General features: G+C 38.8%; 2 protein-coding genes and 1 long non-coding RNA gene across 4 annotated transcripts; 1 reads left to right on the forward strand and 2 right to left on the reverse strand.

Annotated features, from left to right (window-relative positions):
- The first annotated feature begins 623 nt into the window (after positions 1-623).
- Positions 624-8,457, forward strand: adpgk2 (ADP-dependent glucokinase 2). The gene is made up of 7 exons (XM_031314187.2): positions 624-1,095; positions 2,861-3,020; positions 3,752-3,942; positions 4,057-4,153; positions 4,384-4,520; positions 4,913-5,049; positions 5,814-8,457. Exons 1-7 carry the CDS (start codon positions 900-902, stop codon positions 6,369-6,371), a joined length of 1,476 nt encoding a protein of 491 aa, XP_031170047.1. The 5' UTR covers positions 624-899; the 3' UTR covers positions 6,372-8,457.
- On the reverse strand, positions 7,791-15,312 carry LOC116060557. The gene is made up of 2 exons (XR_004107531.2): positions 14,756-15,312; positions 7,791-8,367 (listed from the first exon to the last, which is right to left on the reverse strand). It is a non-coding gene; the product is annotated as an uncharacterized LOC116060557 (long non-coding RNA).
- Positions 10,210-12,598, reverse strand: efcab2 (EF-hand calcium binding domain 2). Of its 2 annotated transcripts, XM_031314191.2 has the most exons (8): positions 12,411-12,598; positions 12,100-12,184; positions 11,526-11,598; positions 11,126-11,202; positions 10,899-10,941; positions 10,626-10,692; positions 10,334-10,473; positions 10,220-10,288 (listed from the first exon to the last, which is right to left on the reverse strand). In XM_031314191.2, the coding sequence occupies exons 1-7, from the start codon at positions 12,433-12,435 to the stop codon at positions 10,355-10,357; spliced, it is 489 nt and encodes a 162-aa protein (XP_031170051.1). In that variant the 5' UTR covers positions 12,436-12,598; the 3' UTR covers positions 10,220-10,288; positions 10,334-10,354. The 2 variants fall into 2 exon arrangements, with proteins under 2 accessions (XP_031170050.1, XP_031170051.1); XM_031314190.2 differs by having other exon boundaries at positions 10,210-10,473; positions 12,411-12,596.
- Positions 15,313-21,683: the final 6,371 nt, after the last annotated feature.

The following is a 21,683-nucleotide window of genomic DNA, read 5'->3' on the forward strand; positions in this document are numbered from 1 at the left end:
ATATGTGTGTGTGTGTGTGTGTGTGTGTATATATATATATATATATATATATATATATATATATATAGATACATATATGTATCTATATATATATATATGTATGTATATATGTATCTATATATATATGTATGTATATATGTATGTATATGTATATATGTATGTATGTATATATGTATGTGTGTATATATATATGTGTATATATATATATATGTGTATGTATGTATATATGTATGTGTGTGTGTATATATATATATATATATATATATATATATATATATATATATATATATATATATATATATATAATGTGTATATATATATATGTATATATGTATATGTGTGTTATCTATATCTATCTCTCTCTGTGTGAGCATGACCAACTAAAAAACTTATCTACTTTCTGGGCCAATAATAATGGGAAAGCAAAGCTGCAAATTATAGTCGATAGAGTAAATATAACGGATGCAAAAACACTCCTGAAGTTAAACTTTTTGAGAAGATCAGGATGTTTCTTAAGCACTGCCACTTCCGCTTTGTTGTCTGTAGGCAAAAACAAACACTCCCCCTTCATAATAGAGTTGTTTGTTTTGTATACAGGCGTCTACCCATTATCCAACCGGAAAGCGAGGCTTGGGTACAAAACACGCTAAAGAAGCCTCATTTATAAAATTATATTGGACGTAGTTGGTTACAGCTCCATGGTTTACACAGACTGAAACACAGTTGAAGTGACCGGTGACGTTTTCAGGATTCTGCTTAGTATTCGTGCGGTACGTCCGGGACACTCCGGTTCCCAAAACAAACAGGCAACCCAACGCACGGCTCCCTAGGTCGAGCTGGTCGAAAGTGCTTGTTCATCATTGGTAGGGGAACCACCGTAGCTAGTGAGACAGCGAGCGATGGAGGCAGGAGGCCGGGTTTCGTGGATGAAATATGGGCCTGTTGTGTCCCTGTTTGTGGTTCTCTTGGCCTTCTGGTTCCGGTCACCCCAGAATGCAGTACTGGACGATAGGCTGGACACCGTGCTGTCCTCTCTTCTCCGGGCTGAAGGCAAAGTCGGGGTGAATAACGTCGCCAGACCGAAAGTGGCTGTTGGTGAGTGCAAGTGGTCTGAGCTAGCTAGCGTTATCTAGCCTAATTTAGGGGTTTTAGAGTTTCTGGGTTAATAGTCGATTATTTTAAAAATGAATGGGATCCATAATAGCTGGCATTAGTTTAAAAGCTGCTCCTAATGAAATAACTTTGAATGCATTAACGTTAGCCAAGTTTCCTAGCTATACATTTCCTTTTTTCCCGTGAATATTTAGGCGCTTCGTCAGCAAATGACTGAGCAAGTGAAAGCAAGGAGATCTGAACTAATGTTGAAGCCAGACAAACAGTGGAGTGTAGTTTGGTGAATGAAAAGATGGAGGTCACAGGGAGTTGACCATGAATGATTTGCATAATCACCAGTGATCTCAGTTTATAGAGTTCAGTTCTGAACAGGGACCGTCCATCAACCAACAGGACACCACAGAGAACTGATGAGGGGCAAACACAATTGTATGGAGATATATGGGTTCAAAATGAACTTTTCCGTCCACCAGCCAAATGGCTAGTGAATGTTACATTTTTACCAGCCTCTCAATAGATTGTCATTGTTGTTTTGCCTGTTGAGTGAAGCAAATCTACCAGCCACTTGCACATTTTACCAGCATTTGGCTGGTAAATGGTGCTAATTTTGAACCCTGGCAGGTGGTGCCAATATTTGTACCATAAATGTGGCTGAACGAAGCTATAGTAACACAAGTCTGCCTTCTGTCACTTGTACAGATGGTAGCCTCAGTGTCTATTATCAATGTCTAATGATTATCAATGTCTAATACAAAATATACTAGTTAAATAGTGAAAGCAGGTGGTGAATTGTAGGGATGCACTAACCACTGTGGCTGTAGTTAAAACAATCTTGTAGGTTTCCGGCCCTGGATATGGCTTACGCATGTTGACAACAAGTTGACAGCAAGTTAACAGCTCCGTGGTCTCGTACCTGCACCTTAAACAAACGCCTGGGATAGCTAATGTGCCACAAGTGAAACGCACGGCAGTCTGTGGTGTCTGTCTTGCCTTGTAATGTAATTAATGCAAATTAACTGTGAGCACAAAGTGGGTTAGCAGTATTAACTGCCTTACCTGACAAACTATGTCAGACAGTTTCAGCAAATAGCATAATGACCCATGTCTTGATTGTCATGATCTAATCCTCAAATCTTGTCCTTTGAGCCTTGTTACAAACCCCCAACAAAGGCAATCACCATATCTGTCCAACCTTTAACCAGTTCAACAACAGGCTCAGCCACGCAGTCAGACCAGTTAAGAAATATCAGCCTTGTCACACATCCCAGATTAGTTTGATCTAATCCTTTTGTATTGCTATTAGGTGCTTCAGATGGTGAATTGGACTACAAAATAATGACAAATAGGCCTACTGGCCTGTTGACTTTCAACCAAAGTGTGTGTGTGTGTGGTGGGGTTAGAGAGGGGGTGACACACACCAAAGGGGCCATTGGTCGAATTCAAACCCAGGCCGCTGCCAAGGACTCACCCTTCATGGTGAGCACGCTCTACTGGGTGAGCAAGAGGTGGCACCTTGTGTGGATGTCTCTCTGCTCAGTTTACTAAAGCTGCACAATGGCATTATCCTTCTCTTTGCTCTATTTGTACTGTTCAGTTTGACTGAAGTGTTGAAAAGGAGGCCATCTCTTCATCTCCTTATCCTTCTTGGCTCCAGATTTTAAGTCATATACCTGCTTCTGGCCATGGTTTTTATCACATATTTATCTCTCTTTGTCTTTCTTTCTATGCCCCTCTCCCTCATCCACAGGTTTTGGAGGTTGTGTTGACCTGATAGTAGACGGGGTATCGTTGCTTAATAAGATTGGCCTCCCTCCCACAGACCAGCCCCTACATCATGACTACATAGAAAATGAAGTGCAGCTGGCTCAGAGCTTTGCCTACTTCTTTGCACCAGGAGCTGCTGCAGAGTAAGTGTTGGCAGTTAAATAGCCTAGTTGTGGTCTAGTTAATTAATCCTTAATTCACAGTATTGTAATATAAATGTACATGAACAAGTGCCCATACAACTATTTGAATAGTTTAGTCTATGACTGGTTATCTGAATTATTTATTTTTTATATAAAAGGTGTGTCTGTCTGTTTTTGTAATCAAATAAGAATGAGGGGTAACTTAAAGTAAATAAATACTTGGTAAGGCTTAAGACCATCCTAGAGCAAATTTAAAATAGCTTATTTGTTGCACTCCTCAGGCTGCTGTGCTCCTGACTCATTCTGTTTCCCTCACATGCTCTTTCACAAACCCATTCGCATTCCTCCAAGAATGTTTTAGGGATAATTCGTAAGGTACATAAAAAGAATAACGGATTTTGTCTAAAAATCTCAATTAGATATAGAAACCAGGTCTTTTTCAGCTTAGCATTTAGAGTTATTTCTCTTGCTTCTTTCTTGCCTGGTTTCTTGTGGAATTTGGGATTGTAAAGACCATAATTTGGAAGCACTTTAGCCAAAAATGATGAAAACTTAACAGCTAAGTGATATGTGCAAAGAACAGAAAAGATGATTGGGTGTCTCTGCAAAGTGTAAACCGGGACAAATAAGTAAATAAGACAAAAAAGAAGAGATGTTCAGAGGAAATGATGTTGGTACTTTCAAGTTTCAACATTGTTGCACTATTGTTCTGCTTTTCGTTTGTCTTGCAGGCGTTTTATGCTAAATGATACCCTATTCAGTGAGCTGGTCGAAGCGTCCCGTGACTTACCTGGAAACAGATGGGCAGTAGGCGGCAATGCCCCGGTGATGGCTGGTCGCATGGCAACTGAAGGATGTGATTTATTGCTAGGGGGGAGTTTTAGCCCCGATTTTATTGATGTCCTGTCCCAGCACATAACAGGTACACCGATACATACTTGTACACCTACCTCTACTTCCTCTGCCTTCTATATTTTCTTCCCACCTCTGTCTTCTATACTTCCATGCCTGTTCTAACCTACCTTTGTCTTTCCAGTGGCAGGTAACATAGTAGAAGAGCCAGACATTCATCTGATCCTGGAGTATCCATCTGGTGCTAGCTGGGGTAACTATACCTCACGTAGAGCCAACAGGTATGTGTTAGTTGAGCATTTGATATTTTGAGTATCTTCAAGGATCACTCAGGTGACCTGTATATGTGAGTGTTTAAGCCCAGAGACACATTTCTCCACCATGCACAGTACAGTAGGCTGAATTAAATGAATGTTGGGAGTAACAGAACCAAGTGTTCTGTGTGTGCACATACATATTTATGAATGTAAGCCTCTACGGTATTTGAAGCGGACCGTGTTTGTCTCTGTAGATATATCGTCCACAGCGATGACCATAACCCCTACCTGGACTCCATGGCGGAGTTTGCTAAGAAACTCAAAGACTTCGACCCAGATCTTCTGGTAGTGGGTGGGCTGCAAATGATGGATAACTTCCCCTTCCAGTCAGGTAAGAGGTTATTAATTGTTGAACATGCAGCAGTTGTGTCCGCTGCTTTGTTTCGCACAACTGAAATGGAATAGTGCTAAACGTTTGTCGGATGTCAGTTAGTTTTTCACTTAACCCTGTGTGAGTTTGCTGAAATAAAAGGTATGTTTTAGAAATTCGTGGATTTCACTTTACGTTAAAGGAACTTGTTTATTCTGAGTTGCACTTAAAGGTGACACAAGGCCTTGTACTAATTTGAAATCTGTGAGTTTAATACAGACAAGTGAAAGGAGTGCTTGTTCCACATGACTCCATCTTCTCTCCTCTTTGTTTCCTTTTACTCCTTATTGTCTGGCTTCCTTTTGTCTGAATTTGTTTTCTTCTCTTTCCACCTATTCCTTTCATTATTCCAGGTGAGCGGGACGCTCTCCTGTCCCGCCTGGCCGACCTCCTGTCCTCCTCGTCTCCACAGATTGGAGTCCATTTTGAGATGGCCAGTTTTGTAGAAGAGAGTATAATGGAAGACCTACTCCACTATGTCATCCCCTATGTATGTAAACTGTTGAACAGTTGAATTAATCAACACATTAATTCATATGGAAGGAGACTAGAACAATTACACAAAGAAAGTTCATCACAAAAAAAATATAGTGAGCTTAAAAGGTACAAGATGTCTGGCAAATAATGCCAGGTAGTTTGAAACTAGATTTGCTTAGTTAAATTTGTATTTGCCTTCCTGTATTTGTATAGTTTCCTTTTTTACATCCTTTTTGTATTTACATGTTTATATTAGTTTTGCTTATTGTATTGCTGTATTTAAAAAAAATACAGTATGTTCTGGCCACTCCCTAAAACTATTAAAATAAAAAATGATTTAGTAGTAAATGTTATCGTTCTGGCCCATTTTATCAATAGTCATTAATAATTCCAAAGTATTGTCTGTGTAGTCACATCCTGATATAGCTAACATATACAGAAACTTCTAAAAACTGTTGCCTTGATTGCAGTCAACACAGTGAGTGTAGAATTCCTCTCAGCTCTGCAAAATAACAGACAACACAGGAGTGCATACCTGAGTATGACATCTACAGTACCTGACATAGTATTCACAGAACTATGTTTAGAGATCACATTATAGCCACTAATTGAGTTTTTTAGATTTAGATTAAATGACACGTGACATGTTGATCACTATGAAAGAAAATGTCTCAGTGCAGCGTTATGGCTTCTGTTTGTTTTCATGAAGATGCACAGTTCAGTTAAAGGATGATCTTAGTTTAGGTTCAATCACTCATCCTGATTCTGCTTTCTTAGGCGGACTCTTTAGGGATGAATGAACAGGAACTTCCCAACCTGCTCAGTCTGCTTAAAGGCTCCAACATCACAGTGTTGTCAGACCCAAACCCTCGTGTAGCTACTGTCCTCGACCAAATGAGGGAGGTCTATCGCATCATAAACCAGCGCTCCAAAGATGCCAGTGCAGAAAGTGACACAAACGGTGCAAAAGCTAAGCCACTGACTCGGCTCCACGTCCACACGCTGGCCTTTCAGGCCATGATTGTGACACGCGGCTCCCAGTGGAAGAACACCATGTCCGCCACCGCCAAGGCCTCTCTCACAGCGAACCGCCATGTCTGTGGCTCTAACGACATTGACCCCAGCAAGGCGAGGCTCATCATGGACGACTCCTTCTCTGTTAGCCGGCAGGAGGGCAGCCAGCGTATCCCTCTTCAGGAGACCAGACCCGTCAGCTGCTGGGATGAGGAGGACTATGAGATCTGCGTAGCACCGGTGCTGGTGTGCACTGAGGTTTACCAAACTGCAGGCGGAGGGGACAACATCTCAGCCGCTGGCCTGGTGCTGCAGATCTAGTAGAAGGACACTATATGGTCTATCTGTGTGTAGTGCTAACTACACATTGGCAAACAATGTGACTCTGGAAACGTGATCTAGGTGTGATGCAAAGTAGCCGGCAAACATGGGTACGGATAGTGAAATGTATCAGGCTAATGCTGTCACCTTGGCAGCTCATGGCCTAGGTGGACCATAAGGGAAACGGATTATCATTCATAGGGGTCAGATGATGGGATGCAGTAGTTAATAATCAGGTGCAGTTAAAACTTGCTCAAGTTTTTTTCAAGTTTTGAATTGAGTAAAGTCAATCCCCAAGTCATTGTTGCCCGTCATCTGACTCCTGTCCTACTCTACTTCTCCAAGGCCTAATAAGACTTGGGCCTTCATCCAGGATTAGATAAAGAGGGATGAAGTTTTGTTGTAGCTGACAAAGCTGCAGGATAAATTCTCTTTAAACCTGTAACTCCACTATGCAGCAACCTCTTCCAGAGTTGTTTAAATGCTGAAATAGCTGAATCTTCTGTTTCTTGGGAGCAGGTTTATCAGGTGTCACCTACTTAAAATCTACAGTTCCATCCAGTAAATGGGGCTTTGCCTACCCCTGCCTTGCAGCATATGCAGTTTCAACTTAAGGTTTAAAAGTTAACATGATGTCACTTTTAAAAGATCACATCTAAACTCTTTTTTTGTTTTATTTTTTATGAGAAGGCTCTGTCCTGCCTCTTCCCTCTCCTATCGCATTCTCAAAGGCAAAGAAAGATTTATAGTAGAAAGCTAGTGAGGTTATTGCCTCCTGTTCTTCCTAATACATGTGAAAAATTGTGCATATTGGTTTGGGTGTGTTTGATTTGTTTTAAGATTGTCATTCTTCTGTGTGTAGGTTGCAGTGCAATAATGCAAAAACAATGTAAAGAGACCACTGTTGGTAGCTGGATATGATGTCGAAAACCTCTCTACCTCCATGCTATTTTAGTTTCTCCCCTTTTCCGATTACTCTTTTCTGTCACTTTTTTAAAAACTTTTCTATTATATGTCACATCTCTTATTATTAAGGACCAAAATAACCAGTGTGGACTGCCCCTGATAACATTGCTGTGAAGGAGAAGTTACTGGCAGCCAGTTCTCATGTTCTCATCTAATATGTCTGCATACAGTGGAACAATCTCATCTCTAGTTTTAGGTTATTTCTTTAAGAAAGAGGGGGTTAGCAATATGAAATTGTAAGCTTGACTTGCTAGCTTGAATGGTGTCACCATGAATCCCCTAAATCTGTGGAATATTGGAACACACAGTAAACATAATATTTTAGTCTTCATCCTACTTGTAGTAGGATTAGAAGCGGAATAACACTCCCCTAATGAGATCATCTTTAAGTGAAAATGGGGCCCTGCCTCTAATTGGCCACACAACTCCCATTTCACTTTTTTCAGGGTTGAAATCGCTTTTATCTGAAACTTTATGCGACTGGACTTGAATGGGAATTAAGCCTTTTTTCTTTCTATGTACAAATCAAACATTCCACCACTGACCCAGCTTTTTATTTTCTTTATACAGCATGTTTACGCTTCAACATGCAAGTAGAGCTTCTTTTTTTCTTGATTACACAATTAAATTAGTTTCTTCAAACATGCTTGTCAAAACCCCTTCAGCGAGGAACGCATTTATTCATGTTACAATGCGACAAGTATGAGCTAAAGAAATCCCTTTAAATCTTTCCTCTTTGTGTTAAGACTGTACTGATTTGATGCTGTTGTTTGATTGTGCTGATGGTAAATAAGCCTTATTCTGTTTTGACTTTTGGTGTTTAGTCGAAAAGGGATTTTTAATACAGACCTTTTCTATTACTATAGGTGTATGTATTATTTTCTTACACGGTAATTGGAAGACAAGAGTAACGGGTCATGTTTTTACTGTGAAATGAAACCTCAGCATGCTTTCATGTTCGGATAGAGAAGTGCTTGTGTTTGCTACCATATCATATACTTATCTAAGCTTTAGATAAGATTCATGTCACCTATGTTCCAAAGCTGTGTTCAACTGTTTTGTGCATGTTAAATATTCAATTCAGAATCACCTAAGATAAAATGCTATGCTGCTAAAGCTGTCATTGCTTTGTTTATTTTCTCATACTTGGGATCATTTATTGATCAGGCCATCATGGCTGCAACCTGCAGTTGTTTAAGCTCATACTTTGGACAAGTAAGCACTCGATTTTGTCTTCTAGACGATTACTATGGGATAGTCACGCCATGGCTTCTTTGTCACAACATCATAACACACCGTGATGAAGGCCTTTCTTCAAGCTCCCAACATTGAATACATTTCATTTCCCGTTTGTTCATTGGCTGCACGTACTGTCTAATCATCTTGTCAAATGGATAACCAGACTACCTCCTGTTTATGATACCACCACTGGGCCCAGATATAATCACCGAACAAGGAATCTTCTCAGTAGAGTTACAGAAAGTTTCTATTTTGATCCTGTCTGTCTGAGATTTTGTATTGGCAGGCTTGTACCCTGCAGCTTGATGAGGGCTTCGGCCAACACTTTGAGAAGAATTAGAATTAAGAATTACATAAAGACCTTATTTTATTACTGCTACATGTTGTCCATTTGTACACAATCGCCCCATTCTTAGAGATTTTAGTAAGAAATACACTCGCCTAAAGGATTATTAGGAACACCATACTAATACCGTGTTTGACCCCCTTTCGCCTTCAGAACTGCCTTAATTCTTTGTGGCATTGATTCAACAAGGTGCTGGAAGCATTCTTTAGAAATGTTGGCCCATATTGATAGGATAGCATCCCCCACACCATTACACCACCACCACCAGCCTGCCCAGTGGTAACAAGGCATGATGGATCCATGTTCTCATTCTGTTTACGCCAAATTCTGACTCTACCATCTGAATGTCTCAACAGAAATCGAGACTCATCAGACTAGGCAACATTTTTCCAGTCTTCTACTGTCTAATTTTGGTGAGCTTGTGCAAATTGTAGCCTCATTTTCCTATTTTTAGTGGAGATGAATGGTACCCGGTGGGGTCTTCTGCTGGTGTAGCCCATCCGCCTCAAGGTTGTGCGTGTTGTGGCTTCACAAATGCTTGGCTGCATACCTCGATTGTAACGAGTGGTTATTTGAGTCAAAGTAGTCGGCCCATTCTCCTCTGACCTCTAACATCAACAAGGCATTTTTGCCCACAGGACTGGATACTAGATGTTTTTCCTTTTTCAGACCATTCTTTGTAAACCCTAGAAATGGTTGTGCATGATAATCCCAGTAACTGAGCAGATTGTGAAATACTCAGACCAGCCCGTCTGGCACCAACAACCATGCCACGCTTAAAGTTGCTTAGATTACCTTTCTTTCCCATTCTGACATTAAGTTTGGAGTTCAGGAGATTGTCTAGACCAGGACCACACCCCTAAATGCATTGAAGCAGCTGCCATGTGATTGGTTGATTAGATAATTGCATTAACGAGAAATTTAACAGGTGTTCCTAATAATCCTTCAGGTGAGTGTAAGCCCTTTGAGAAATCTAGCTTCACCTGCACAATAATACACTGCGGTTTATTTTAATTTTCTTTTTTAAGACCCAGTACTATGCCTTAGCCTCTATTTTGAACCCAGGTCCTGGGTTTGGGACAGCAGAAAACTCTCTTAAATACAAACAATACAAAAACAAGCAATTTTGCATTAGCTATATAACAAATCACAATATGTAAAGAAGACATGTTATGCCAAAAACAATGGACTGCTCCTGCATTGATACATATCCCAAATCTGCCTATTTGAGCAAATCACATTTCATCTGAATTGAAAGACAATTTTCAAAACACAAAGTCAGCAGGAGATATGTACATTTGTTTATTATATCATATTGGAACTACCAACTCACATTAAGACATGTAGACATGGACACAAACACCAAACACACAGACTTGTTTGCGTCTAATATTTCTCAACAATTATGCAGACACACACACTGTGACACTGTTTACATGTCAGGGTCAATGGTCAGCTGACTGATTAAGTCTTTGTAATAGACAAGGTTCTTCTCATGGTCAGCGAGTGCTGTCAGCATCTCATCCATCTCCTCCTGAGTGAAGACCTCACCTGGTTTAAACACAACCATGAACAAACGCAACAAAAACACTTTGTACAGTAGGTTGTTTTGTGAAAGTAAGGGAATGTTTGACACACAAAAAAATATCTATGAGACGATCTGCTTTACATCACAAAGTTAAAACTGAAAGCTTCTGCTTTACCTTCCTGTGTCATGTACTTTGTCAGCTCCTCAGGCTCTAGGTACCCTTTCTTTTCTTTGTCCAAAACCTGGAAACAGTGTTTTTGCCTTTATGCTTTAACAAATATCAGCAACTAACAGTGTCTGGCAATGCGAGACTGCTAACACTATGATGTTAGTATCACTGTTGACAGTATGATATTCACAGATGTTTAAACTCCTACTTAATTTAGATACTGTGAAGTATTTAGTACTGCAACAATGGAGAATATGAGAAAACAGAAGCTGATCTCACCTCAAAGGCCTGAAGCAGAAGGTCCTCAGGGATAGACGGGAACCTACCACACACACACACACACACACACACACACACACACACACACACACCATTGGTATTTCTGTTGCCTATAGTATGGTAGAACCACTTTTATACATTTATATAAATTCAGTTAGATACACAAAACAGCATGACATGGCAACAGTCAAGAAGTGTATATATTGGTGATAATAGAGCTGTCTTACTTGTGATCCAGCAGCACTTTGGTCATGGCTGGGAGGAACTTGTCCAAATGAATATATCCTGTGTGGTCCTCTTCAACCTGGTTAAACAGAACAAGGCTGCTGAGTTTTGGCCTTTTAACAACAACCTGAGAATTTTCTAACAAAACAAATCATAATATCACTGTACACTAAGTAGTTGCAATTTCAAGCTGATGGTAATATTCATTTGTGCTAAAACAAAAAACAATAAGTGCAATTGATGATGGTAAATTTAATACAATGATATCCAGGTACAGTCAGTATTGTTGCATAACTCATATATGTAAAGTGAATATCCCTAGTTATGACTGATTAGTTTGACCAGTTGTTTTATTCATCCAAAATATCAGTGAAAATATAGCTAAGTGAACACTGTTCTGACCTCAGCTATTAAGTCATGTAGGTTTGCCTGAGTGGGGAAGCAACCCAGGGAATAGATGATGGTGCCAATCTCCCTGGAAAACAAACTCCATGTTAGACCACCACACTATTTAACTAGATGCAAAGACTGAGTGTAATGTTTTATTCCCCTAGCTCTACCAGAGCCCAAATAAGGTATTTCAGTTTCATTTAAAAAAAGAAAAAAAACTACAGGGCCAGATGGGTGTTTCCACTCATAAAATACATATATTTAATTAACTGTCTATACTCTGCTGTCCTTGATGGTGTGAAATTATGAGGTTCAAACCCAGCATATGGGAAAGAGTGTATACATTATCCAAATATATTTAGACTTGACAGGATCTGATGTAAAAAATGACTTACAGTTAGAGCCTTCAGGCCAATACAATGGTCCAGTTAACTTGTTTTGTTGAATAGACTTATAATATTGCTAACTTATGCATTCCATCTTCACATTCACTGCGTTTGAAGTTATGAGTTGTGACCTAAAGGGCTCAGAGTGTTTTAGGTTTTTTACATTAGAACAATCTCAGAGCCATCACTGCCTCACTCACCTGACATCCACTGTGTTGTTAGACTCATAGTCAAACGCTTCAAAAGCTGCTTTGATCTTCTTGTGGACATCTGACACTATGGCCTCTGACAGACAGAAGATAGGAGAAAAAACAGGAACAGAGACACGAGTTAGCTAGCTTATTACGCTTATTAACGTTACTGAAGCAATAATAACTTTCAACTACCGAACCATCAAAATGATTATGGCGCTTTTACTGTTGTCTGAACATGATCATTTTAAACTAATGTTAGTAGATAGACGGTAATGTTATATAACTAACGTTAGCTAGCTAACTACTTAACTACAAACCTGCACTTTGTGTGCTGTCCGCCATCCTTGCCCGGTTGTTTATCTGTTGCCTAGCAACCTACTGTTTTTGTCAAAGGAGCAGCTAGCTAGCAGCTAGCTAAGCTCTTGTGAGTAACAGACTTTACAATAATAAAAAAATTCTCATGTCACAATTTTTAGATACAAAGTCATAATTGTATGATAAAAAGTCGAAAGGTAAAAAGTCATATGAGATTTAAATTCCAAATTTGAGATAAATCATCACAATAATGGAATTTAAAAAATCAGCACCATGAGATAAAAAGTCAAAATTAATGTTAAGAGATAAACAAGTCAACTTTTTGAGATAAAACCATAGACTGTTTATACAGTCTATGGATAAAACGTAGAAATTATGAGATTAAAAAAAATCGAAATTACGAGATAAATCAAAATTATGAGATGAGATAAAAAGTCAGAATTATGAAATAAAAGTTGAAATTATGAAATAAATAGTAAAAACTATGTGATAAGATAAAAAGCTGAATGAGAAAAAAAAAAAAGTCCAAAGTCCAAAATAGGAGAGAATTGTTGTAATAATTGTTCCGCTCAATAGGCCCTATTTTGTTTGTCCTCCATGTCATTTATGGGAAAATTCTATATTCACCAGTCAAGTCAAGTCATTTAATTTGTATAGCATATTTAAACAACAGTTGTCCCAAAGTGCTTTACAGGTAGAGCAGGGAAGGCAGAAACAGTATGCCTTGAAGATACATAATCAAGTGTGCAAGACTCCATGAATATAATTAGGCAAAGGTAAAGTCAAATAATATAACATAGAATAAAACAACAATAGAAAAAAAGTTTACTAACATTTAAATGCAACACTAGAAAAAAGGCTGGTGCTTATTTCATGCACACCATACTTCCGCCACATGAAATCCAAATTCTGTGTCCTAGTGACTCAAAAAAACAACAAAGAATGAATATATATATATATATATATATATAAATAAAGGAATTAAAGGGAATTAAAAGCAAGAGAGTAAAAGTGCGTCTTCAGGTTTGAAGTAAAACTGGCAATTGTGTTACAGGATTTGACATGGGGTGGGAGGGAATTCCAGAGTTTGGGGGCTACTACAGAAAAGGCTCGGCTAAATGCTGTAAGTCTGCAGCTGGGTGTTTGCTACCTTTCATGAAGTCTCTTGCATTATAAGTTGTATGATGAAAAACCTTTGTTTTCACAATACACAGAAATAAAGTATGCAAACCATTAGCAAATATTTGCCTATTTTATTTTCAATAAAATATACATTGTGTTTTATGTATTGTGTTTGTGTCTTATAGGCTTTATTTTATGTAATTTAATATCTGACAAATCCAACAAATCTTAAGAAACAGGAAACATAAAGAAATACAGAGGGACAAGACATGTTTGTTTTATTTTCTCCAGCTGTATAAATGGTTGAAGAAGGTAAACAAAAAAATTACAACAAAACCCTTTCATACTGTAAACACATTTCAAGTTTGCAGATAATACCTGGATTCAGTATTACATTACATCTAATATTATTTCAATGGGGCCTTCCTTAAAGTAATTAATTTTGAAGATGAAAATGTTTTGGCCTGTAGCCTAAAGACTGGTGGAATAAGTGATTCATGGTACCTCATTCAGGCACAACAAAATCCTCATCAAAATTTAGTGATTATTGGATCGAATACAAGTACATCAAAATAAATAAAGACTTAGTCAATACTGCATAATAATAAATGTGTTTTTTTCTGATTAACCTTATTTTATTTAGTAAATTAATTAAGTCATTCAGAATGCTGAGGAAATACTCAAGGAAGACCAAATGTAATTTCATGGCTAAATGAAGCTGTCTGTAAAGGACATAACTACATAACAGTCCTGATGCATAAGTACTAGGTGGAAATCCTAATCCTAGAGTGGGTCAGACACAATAAGGCCAATCAGTGTGTACATGAAAACACAAATACATAAGGAATATGCAATACATTAAAGAAAATAAAATACAAATTTTACACCTTTCAAATGATTTAAAATTAGATTAACAACTTTTGTATACAATTTGCTGGGAACAGAAAAAAATATTCAATCCCTATTAAGGATGGCTTCCGTTTTACTAATATGAATAATATTGCGTTTTGAATTCAGGGCTTTTGTCCCTTTAACAGCTCTTGGAATCTTTGCATAACATAACTAAAACCAGCTGGTTGTAGAAAAAGTTTTCAAATATAGCGAGAGAAATACTTTCAATACATTCATCTTCATCATTACTCAGCCATCTATGTGTTTATCAGTCAAATTAAATGGATAGTAGAATCTCAGAACTGTAATCAAGAGAAAGGTCATTAGTGGTCACCTATGTTCCAAAGCTGTGTTCAACTGTTTTGTGCATGTTAAATATTCAATTCAGAATCACCTAAGATAAAATGCTATGCTGCTAAAGCTGTCATTGCTTTGTTTATTTTCTCATACTTGGGATCATTTATTGATCAGGCCATCATGGCTGCAACCTGCAGTTGTTTAAGCTCATACTTTGGACAAGTAAGCACTCGATTTTGTCTTCTAGACGATTACTATGGGATAGTCACGCCATGGCTTCTTTGTCACAACATCATAACACACCGTGATGAAGGCCTTTCTTCAAGCTCCCAACATTGAATACATTTCATTTCCCGTTTGTTCATTGGCTGCACGTACTGTCTAATCATCTTGTCAAATGGATAACCAGACTACCTCCTGTTTATGATACCACCACTGGGCCCAGATATAATCACCGAACAAGGAATCTTCTCAGTAGAGTTACAGAAAGTTTCTATTTTGATCCTGTCTGTCTGAGATTTTGTATTGGCAGGCTTGTACCCTGCAGCTTGATGAGGGCTTCGGCCAACACTTTGAGAAGAATTAGAATTAAGAATTACATAAAGACCTTATTTTATTACTGCTACATGTTGTCCATTTGTACACAATCGCCCCATTCTTAGAGATTTTAGTAAGAAATACACTCGCCTAAAGGATTATTAGGAACACCATACTAATACCGTGTTTGACCCCCTTTCGCCTTCAGAACTGCCTTAATTCTTTGTGGCATTGATTCAACAAGGTGCTGGAAGCATTCTTTAGAAATGTTGGCCCATATTGATAGGATAGCATCCCCCACACCATTATACCACCACCACCAGCCTGCCCAGTGGTAACAAGGCATGATGGATCCATGTTCTCATTCTGTTTACGCCAAATTCTGACTCTACCATCTGAATGTCTCAACAGAAATCGAGACTCATCAGACTAGGCAACATTTTTCCAGTCTTCTACTGTCTAATTTTGGTGAGCTTGTGCAAATTGTACCCTCATTTTCCTATTTTTAGTGGAGATGAATGGTACCCGGTGGGGTCTTCTGCTGGTGTAGCCCATCCGCCTCAAGGTTGTGCGTGTTGTGGCTTCACAAATGCTTGGCTGCATACCTCGATTGTAACGAGTGGTTATTTGAGTCAAAGTAGTCGGCCCATTCTCCTCTGACCTCTAGCATCAACAAGGCATTTTTGCCCACAGGACTGGATACTGGATGTTTTTCCTTTTTCAGACCATTCTTTGTAAACCCTAGAAATGGTTGTGCATGATAATCCCAGTAACTGAGCAGATTGTGAAATACTCAGACCAGCCCGTCTGGCACCAACAACCATGCCACGCTCAAAGTTGCTTAGATCACCTTTCTTTCCCATTCTGACATTCAGTTTGGAGTTCAGGAGATTGTCTAGACCTGGACCACACCCCTAAATGCATTGAAGCAGCTGCCATGTGATTGGTTGATTAGATAATTGCATTAACGAGAAATTTAACAGGTGTTCCTAATAATCCTTTAGGTGAGTGTAAGCCCTTTGAGAAATCTAGCTTCACCTGCACAATAATACACTGCGGTTTATTTTAATTTTCTTTTTTAAGACCCAGTGCCTTAGCCTCTATTTTGAACCCAGGTCCTGGGTTTGGGACAGCAGAAAACTCTCTTAAATACAAACAATACAAATACAAGCAATTTTGCATTAGCTATATAACAAATCTGAGTAAATCACAGTGTTGTGTGGTGATACTGATTTCTGACTTATGTTACATGTACAAAGTGTTAAAACCTGCACTATTCCAATCGAATTATACTGTACATGTACTTTTAATGTGATTGTGAAAGACTTGGACATAATGAAAGTGAGGTTGCACAATATGTAAAGAAGACATGTTATGCCAAAAACAATGGACTGCTCCTGCATTGATACATATCCCAAATCTGCCAATTTGAGCAAATCAAATTTCATCTGAATTGAAAGACAATTTTCGAAACACAAAGTCAGCAGGAGATATGTACATTTGTTTATTATATCATATTGGAACTACCAACTTACATTAAGACATGTAGACATGGACACAAACACCAAACACACAGACTTGTTTGCGTCTAATATTTCTCAACAATTATGCAGACACACACACTGTGACACTGTTTACATGTCAGGGTCAATGGTCAGCTGACTGATTAAGTCTTTGTAATAGACAAGGTTCTTCTCATGGTCAGCGAGTGCTGTCAGCATCTCATCCATCTCCTCCTGAGTGAAGACCTCACCTGGTTTAAACACAACCATGAACAAACGCAACAAAAACACTTTGTACAGTAGGTTGTTTTGTGAAAGTAAGGGAATGTTTGACACACAAAAAATATCTATGAGACGATCTGCTTTACATCACAAAGTTAAAACTGAAAGCTTCTGCTTTACCTTCCTGTGTCATGTACTTTGTCAGCTCCTCAGGCTCTAGGTACCCTTTCTTTTCTTTGTCCAAAACTTGGAAACAGTGTTTTTGCCTTTATGCTTTAACAAATATCAGCAACTAACAGTGTCTGGCAATGCGAGACTGCTAACACTATGATGTTAGTATCACTGTTGACAGTATGATATTCACAGATGTTTAAACTCCTACTTAATTTAGATACTGTGAAGTATTTAGTACTGCAACAATGGAGAATATGAGAAAACAGAAGCTGATCTCACCTCAAAGGTCTGAAGCAGAAGGTCCTCAGGGATAGACGGGAACCTAACACACACACACACACACACACACACACACACACACACACACACACACACACACACACACACACACACACACACACCATTGGTATTTGTATCTGTTGCCTATAGTATGGTAGAACCACTTTTATACATTTATATAAATTCAGTTAGATACACAAAACAGCATGACATGGCAACAGTCAAGAAGTGTATATATTGGTGATAATAGAGCTGTCTTACTTGTGATCCAGCAGCACTTTGGTCATGGCTGGGAGGAACTTGTCCAAATGAATATATCCTGTGTGGTCCTCTTCAACCTGGTTAAACAGAACAAGGCTGCTGAGTTTTGGCCTTTTAACAACAACCTGAGAATTTTCTAACAAAACAGATCATAATATCACTGTACACTAAGTAGTTGCAATTTCAAGCTGATGGTAATATTCATTTGCGCTAAAACAAAAAACACTAAATGCAATTGATGATGGTAAATTTAATACAATGATATCCAGGTACAGTCAGTATTGTTGCATAACTCATATATCATAGGTGTGATTGGCAAAGGACAAAAAAGCAGGAAAATATACGCCGCACCCATGAAGCTGCGACAGCCCCCCCCCCCCCCCCCCTCCATTTTTTTTCACCACTAAATGGCACTTTCTGGAGAGTTTTGTGCAAAGAAATGGAGAAATTGAGTCTTACATGATATGTGCAAAACTGCAAGGTTAAGAGCCTATACTTTGCATTGTTGTAGTATCAAAAGGTATTAGGGCATTTAGCTTTTACATTACTGTTAATCAGTCATCACTTGATTACACATTGCATTACCTTGTTATAATATAAATAATGTGCCACATGAAGAGACAGTGCAGCATATGACAGTAGCAACAGCTGAGAAGATTTGGGTCTGTGGTGACCAGGTTCACCTCACACAAACTTCCTTCTCCCATTCTCTCTCCTTACTACCACACCCACACCCACACAGCCCTGGCACTGTAGCCACAGCAGCCCACATTACCACGCCCATGCAGCCCCACCCACGGACACGTGCATTCACTAATTACATTTGTGTACAGATGGTGAAATAATATAAGCAGTACCTTATGTAACAGATTTTTAAACATTTAATGTAACTGGAAAACAATGCTTTCTACTTTTTAAAGAGCACACGTTTATAACAATTTTTTATTTATGTCATTTGTATGCCGTTACTGTCATTCTCTACAGTATGTAGGTATGTAGTATGTATGTTGTCACTGTCTGTTCGATTGTCCGTGTTTCTCTCTGTTGACGCTATACATATTGTCTGTCTGGTTCTCCATCTTTTCATCCGTTTTAACTCTAACTCTGCAATTTAAATGTTTTTTATGGCTGTCTGTGATTATACTTCAGGGTTTTTCCTTGCTCAGAATTTGTCTTTGTGGGAACACACAAAGCAGGGGGGGGAGGGGGTCTGGGGGTCCTCCCCCAGGAAATTTTGAGGGTAAAAGATTCCTGCATTCTGATACATTTTTAGGCACCAATTTTTGGTAAAAATGTCAATATTTATTGCAAGGAAATCACAAAATTCTGGTGGCAGGTAACAATTCAAAATACAAAATATAATGGAATATTATTATATTCAGTAGTCCAGTAAGGAGGCTTTCACATCCAGGACATGGGCCAGATACAACAACACTTGACCCTAAAGTCCAGTTGTTTGTAGGATTGACTTAGGCGACTTAATCAGTGATGTTGAATATTAGAGGTCGACCGATTCATCGGTTTTGCCGATTAATCGGCACCGATAGTTGATTGGTGGAACTATCGTTATCGGCAAAAATCCATACCGATGGTTGCGTCCGTTGCTGTAGCGGCGCGCGCTGTCATTCATTACACAGTACGCGAGAGCTGAGAAGGGTCTGCTGGCATCATGCATTACAATAGCGGCCTCTAGAGGCGAAATAAAAACTATCACTGATGCCTGGTGTTGTTTATTTTCGACACGTGTTACTGCGCGCTGCATGGAGAGCACATGCTGTGCGGAGAAGGCTGACATCAGATGCTCGTTTAAAGCATCGACAGCAAAAAGGTATGTATACAGTACATATTAATTTGTTGAATAGATGCTACATTAGTAGAGAAAGAACAGCACAATAGTATATTTGTTTGCTTTCGACTGAGATGACGCTGAACATTAGTAGTAGGCTAACTTACCTCAAGCGGTTAAAACACTGACAAAAATAAACGCAAGTCCGACCCAAATGTCAGAATCAGAACCCTAAAGGCTCGTCCACGATCCCAAACGGCACCTCTGATTCATATTTAGATCATTTAATAACAGTTAAACGTAGAGACTTACTGATTGCTGCAGCTAAAAGCTAACGAGTTAGCCGTCACGGGGGTGTCTTTGGTGTCTTTCTAGCCTTTACAGGTGATTTTCTATCCAGCCTGGAACTTGTGCCTTTTTTCGGGGTTGTTGAGCATTAAATCCAAACTGTTACATCCAAGATTTATCCACTTGATGTCCATAATTCATCACGTTTTCGGTCATTTCTGCCGCTAACTCCATGCTACCCATAGACAGTAGGTGTTACCGACAAGGGGATCTCCCATGATGCCTTTGTTTATGTTTTCAACCAATGGGAAGGCAGGTCCGTCACACATTACGCCTTATATGGGCATCCAAGCGAGAACAAATATATATATATATATATATATATATATATATATATATTTGTTCTCTGTATATATATATATATATATATATATATATATATATATATATATATATATATATATGTTTATTTTTGCACTGGATGACTCCAAATATGTAGGAGAACTGTTTTAGACAACACACATGCTTGTGTAGCATTGCTGTGGGTGTAATATCAATAAATATGACATTATTATTTTGATTATTGGCAAAAGCGTCTGGACTTTTTTTGAAACAATGTATGTATTTTGTCAACTGTATAAGTTATAAATACTATACTATACTATACTATCGGTATCGGTAAAATCCACTATAGGTCGACCTCTATTGAATATAGCCTACAGTTCATACATACATGTGAACCGTGAATAGGGCACTGCAGAAAGACGGAGCAGAGCGACGCTGCTTGTTCAGGGTTTTCGTGTGTACTCCTATAGGCCTACACTTCGCATCAGGCGTTAAAACCAACTGTACCGAATTAGACTACTATTTAACGCGATAACGAGACGTTTTTAACCGCTAATGAAACTGTCTCAATTTAATACTGATGCCGTCAGACGGCCGAGCGGACAGACAGCAGTCGGAGTTCCGGCAGAGCTCTGCGCCCGTCAGCAGCGGCTTCTCACTGTACAGCCGGTCCCCCAGAGCAGCATGATCACCGGGAGGGTCCAGCCTGAATCCTGCAAACGGAGATCCCGTTTGAAGGTGACATGCTTGATTTTGACTGAACGTCCCAACCTCTGATCGGGTCGTAGTAAATTAAGTACCCTAAGTTTAAGATTAGGTGTTAGTCATTCTCAACACCTTTCTAACAATGAGATTAAAAAAAATCGAAATTATGAGATAAATCAAAATTATGAGATAAGATAAAAAGTCAGAATTATGAAATAAAAGTTTAAATTATGAAATAAATAGTCAAAACTATGTGATAAGATAAAAAGCTGAATGAGATAAAAAATAAGTCCAAAGTCCAAAATAGGAGAGAATTGTTGTAATAATTGTTCTGTTCAATAGGCCCTATTTTGTTTGTCCTCCATGTCATTTATGGGAAAATTCTATATTCACCAGTCAAGTCAAGTCATTTAATTTGTATAGCATATTTAAACAAACAACAGTTGTCCCAAAGTGCTTTACAGGTAGAGCAGGGAAGGCAGAAACAGTATGCCTTGAAGATACATAATGAAGTGTGCAAGACTCCATGACTATAATTAGGCAAAGGTAAAGTCAAATATTAAAGCTGTAAGCAGCGATGGACGGGCCCTCGCACCTCTGCGCGTGTCGGGGTTACTGGCGACCGTACATTTGCGCAGCACTCAGACACTGCAAATCTCACCAATGAAAAGGGAACTCCCTGCTGAGTTCAACAATACCTCACACAAGACTCTACGTCATACAATTCATTAACTGTGAAAAGGGGCATGGCTAAATTATAGGGGGCGGATCAAACCATCACCAATTAAAAAGGAACTCTGTTCTGATTTCAATGATACCTCACACAAGACTCTACCTTAGATGGGTTAGCATTTATGAAAGGGGGC

Source organism: Sander lucioperca, chromosome 3 (genome assembly GCF_008315115.2).
Source record: "Sander lucioperca isolate FBNREF2018 chromosome 3, SLUC_FBN_1.2, whole genome shotgun sequence".
NCBI classification, from domain to species: domain Eukaryota; kingdom Metazoa; phylum Chordata; class Actinopteri; order Perciformes; family Percidae; genus Sander; species Sander lucioperca.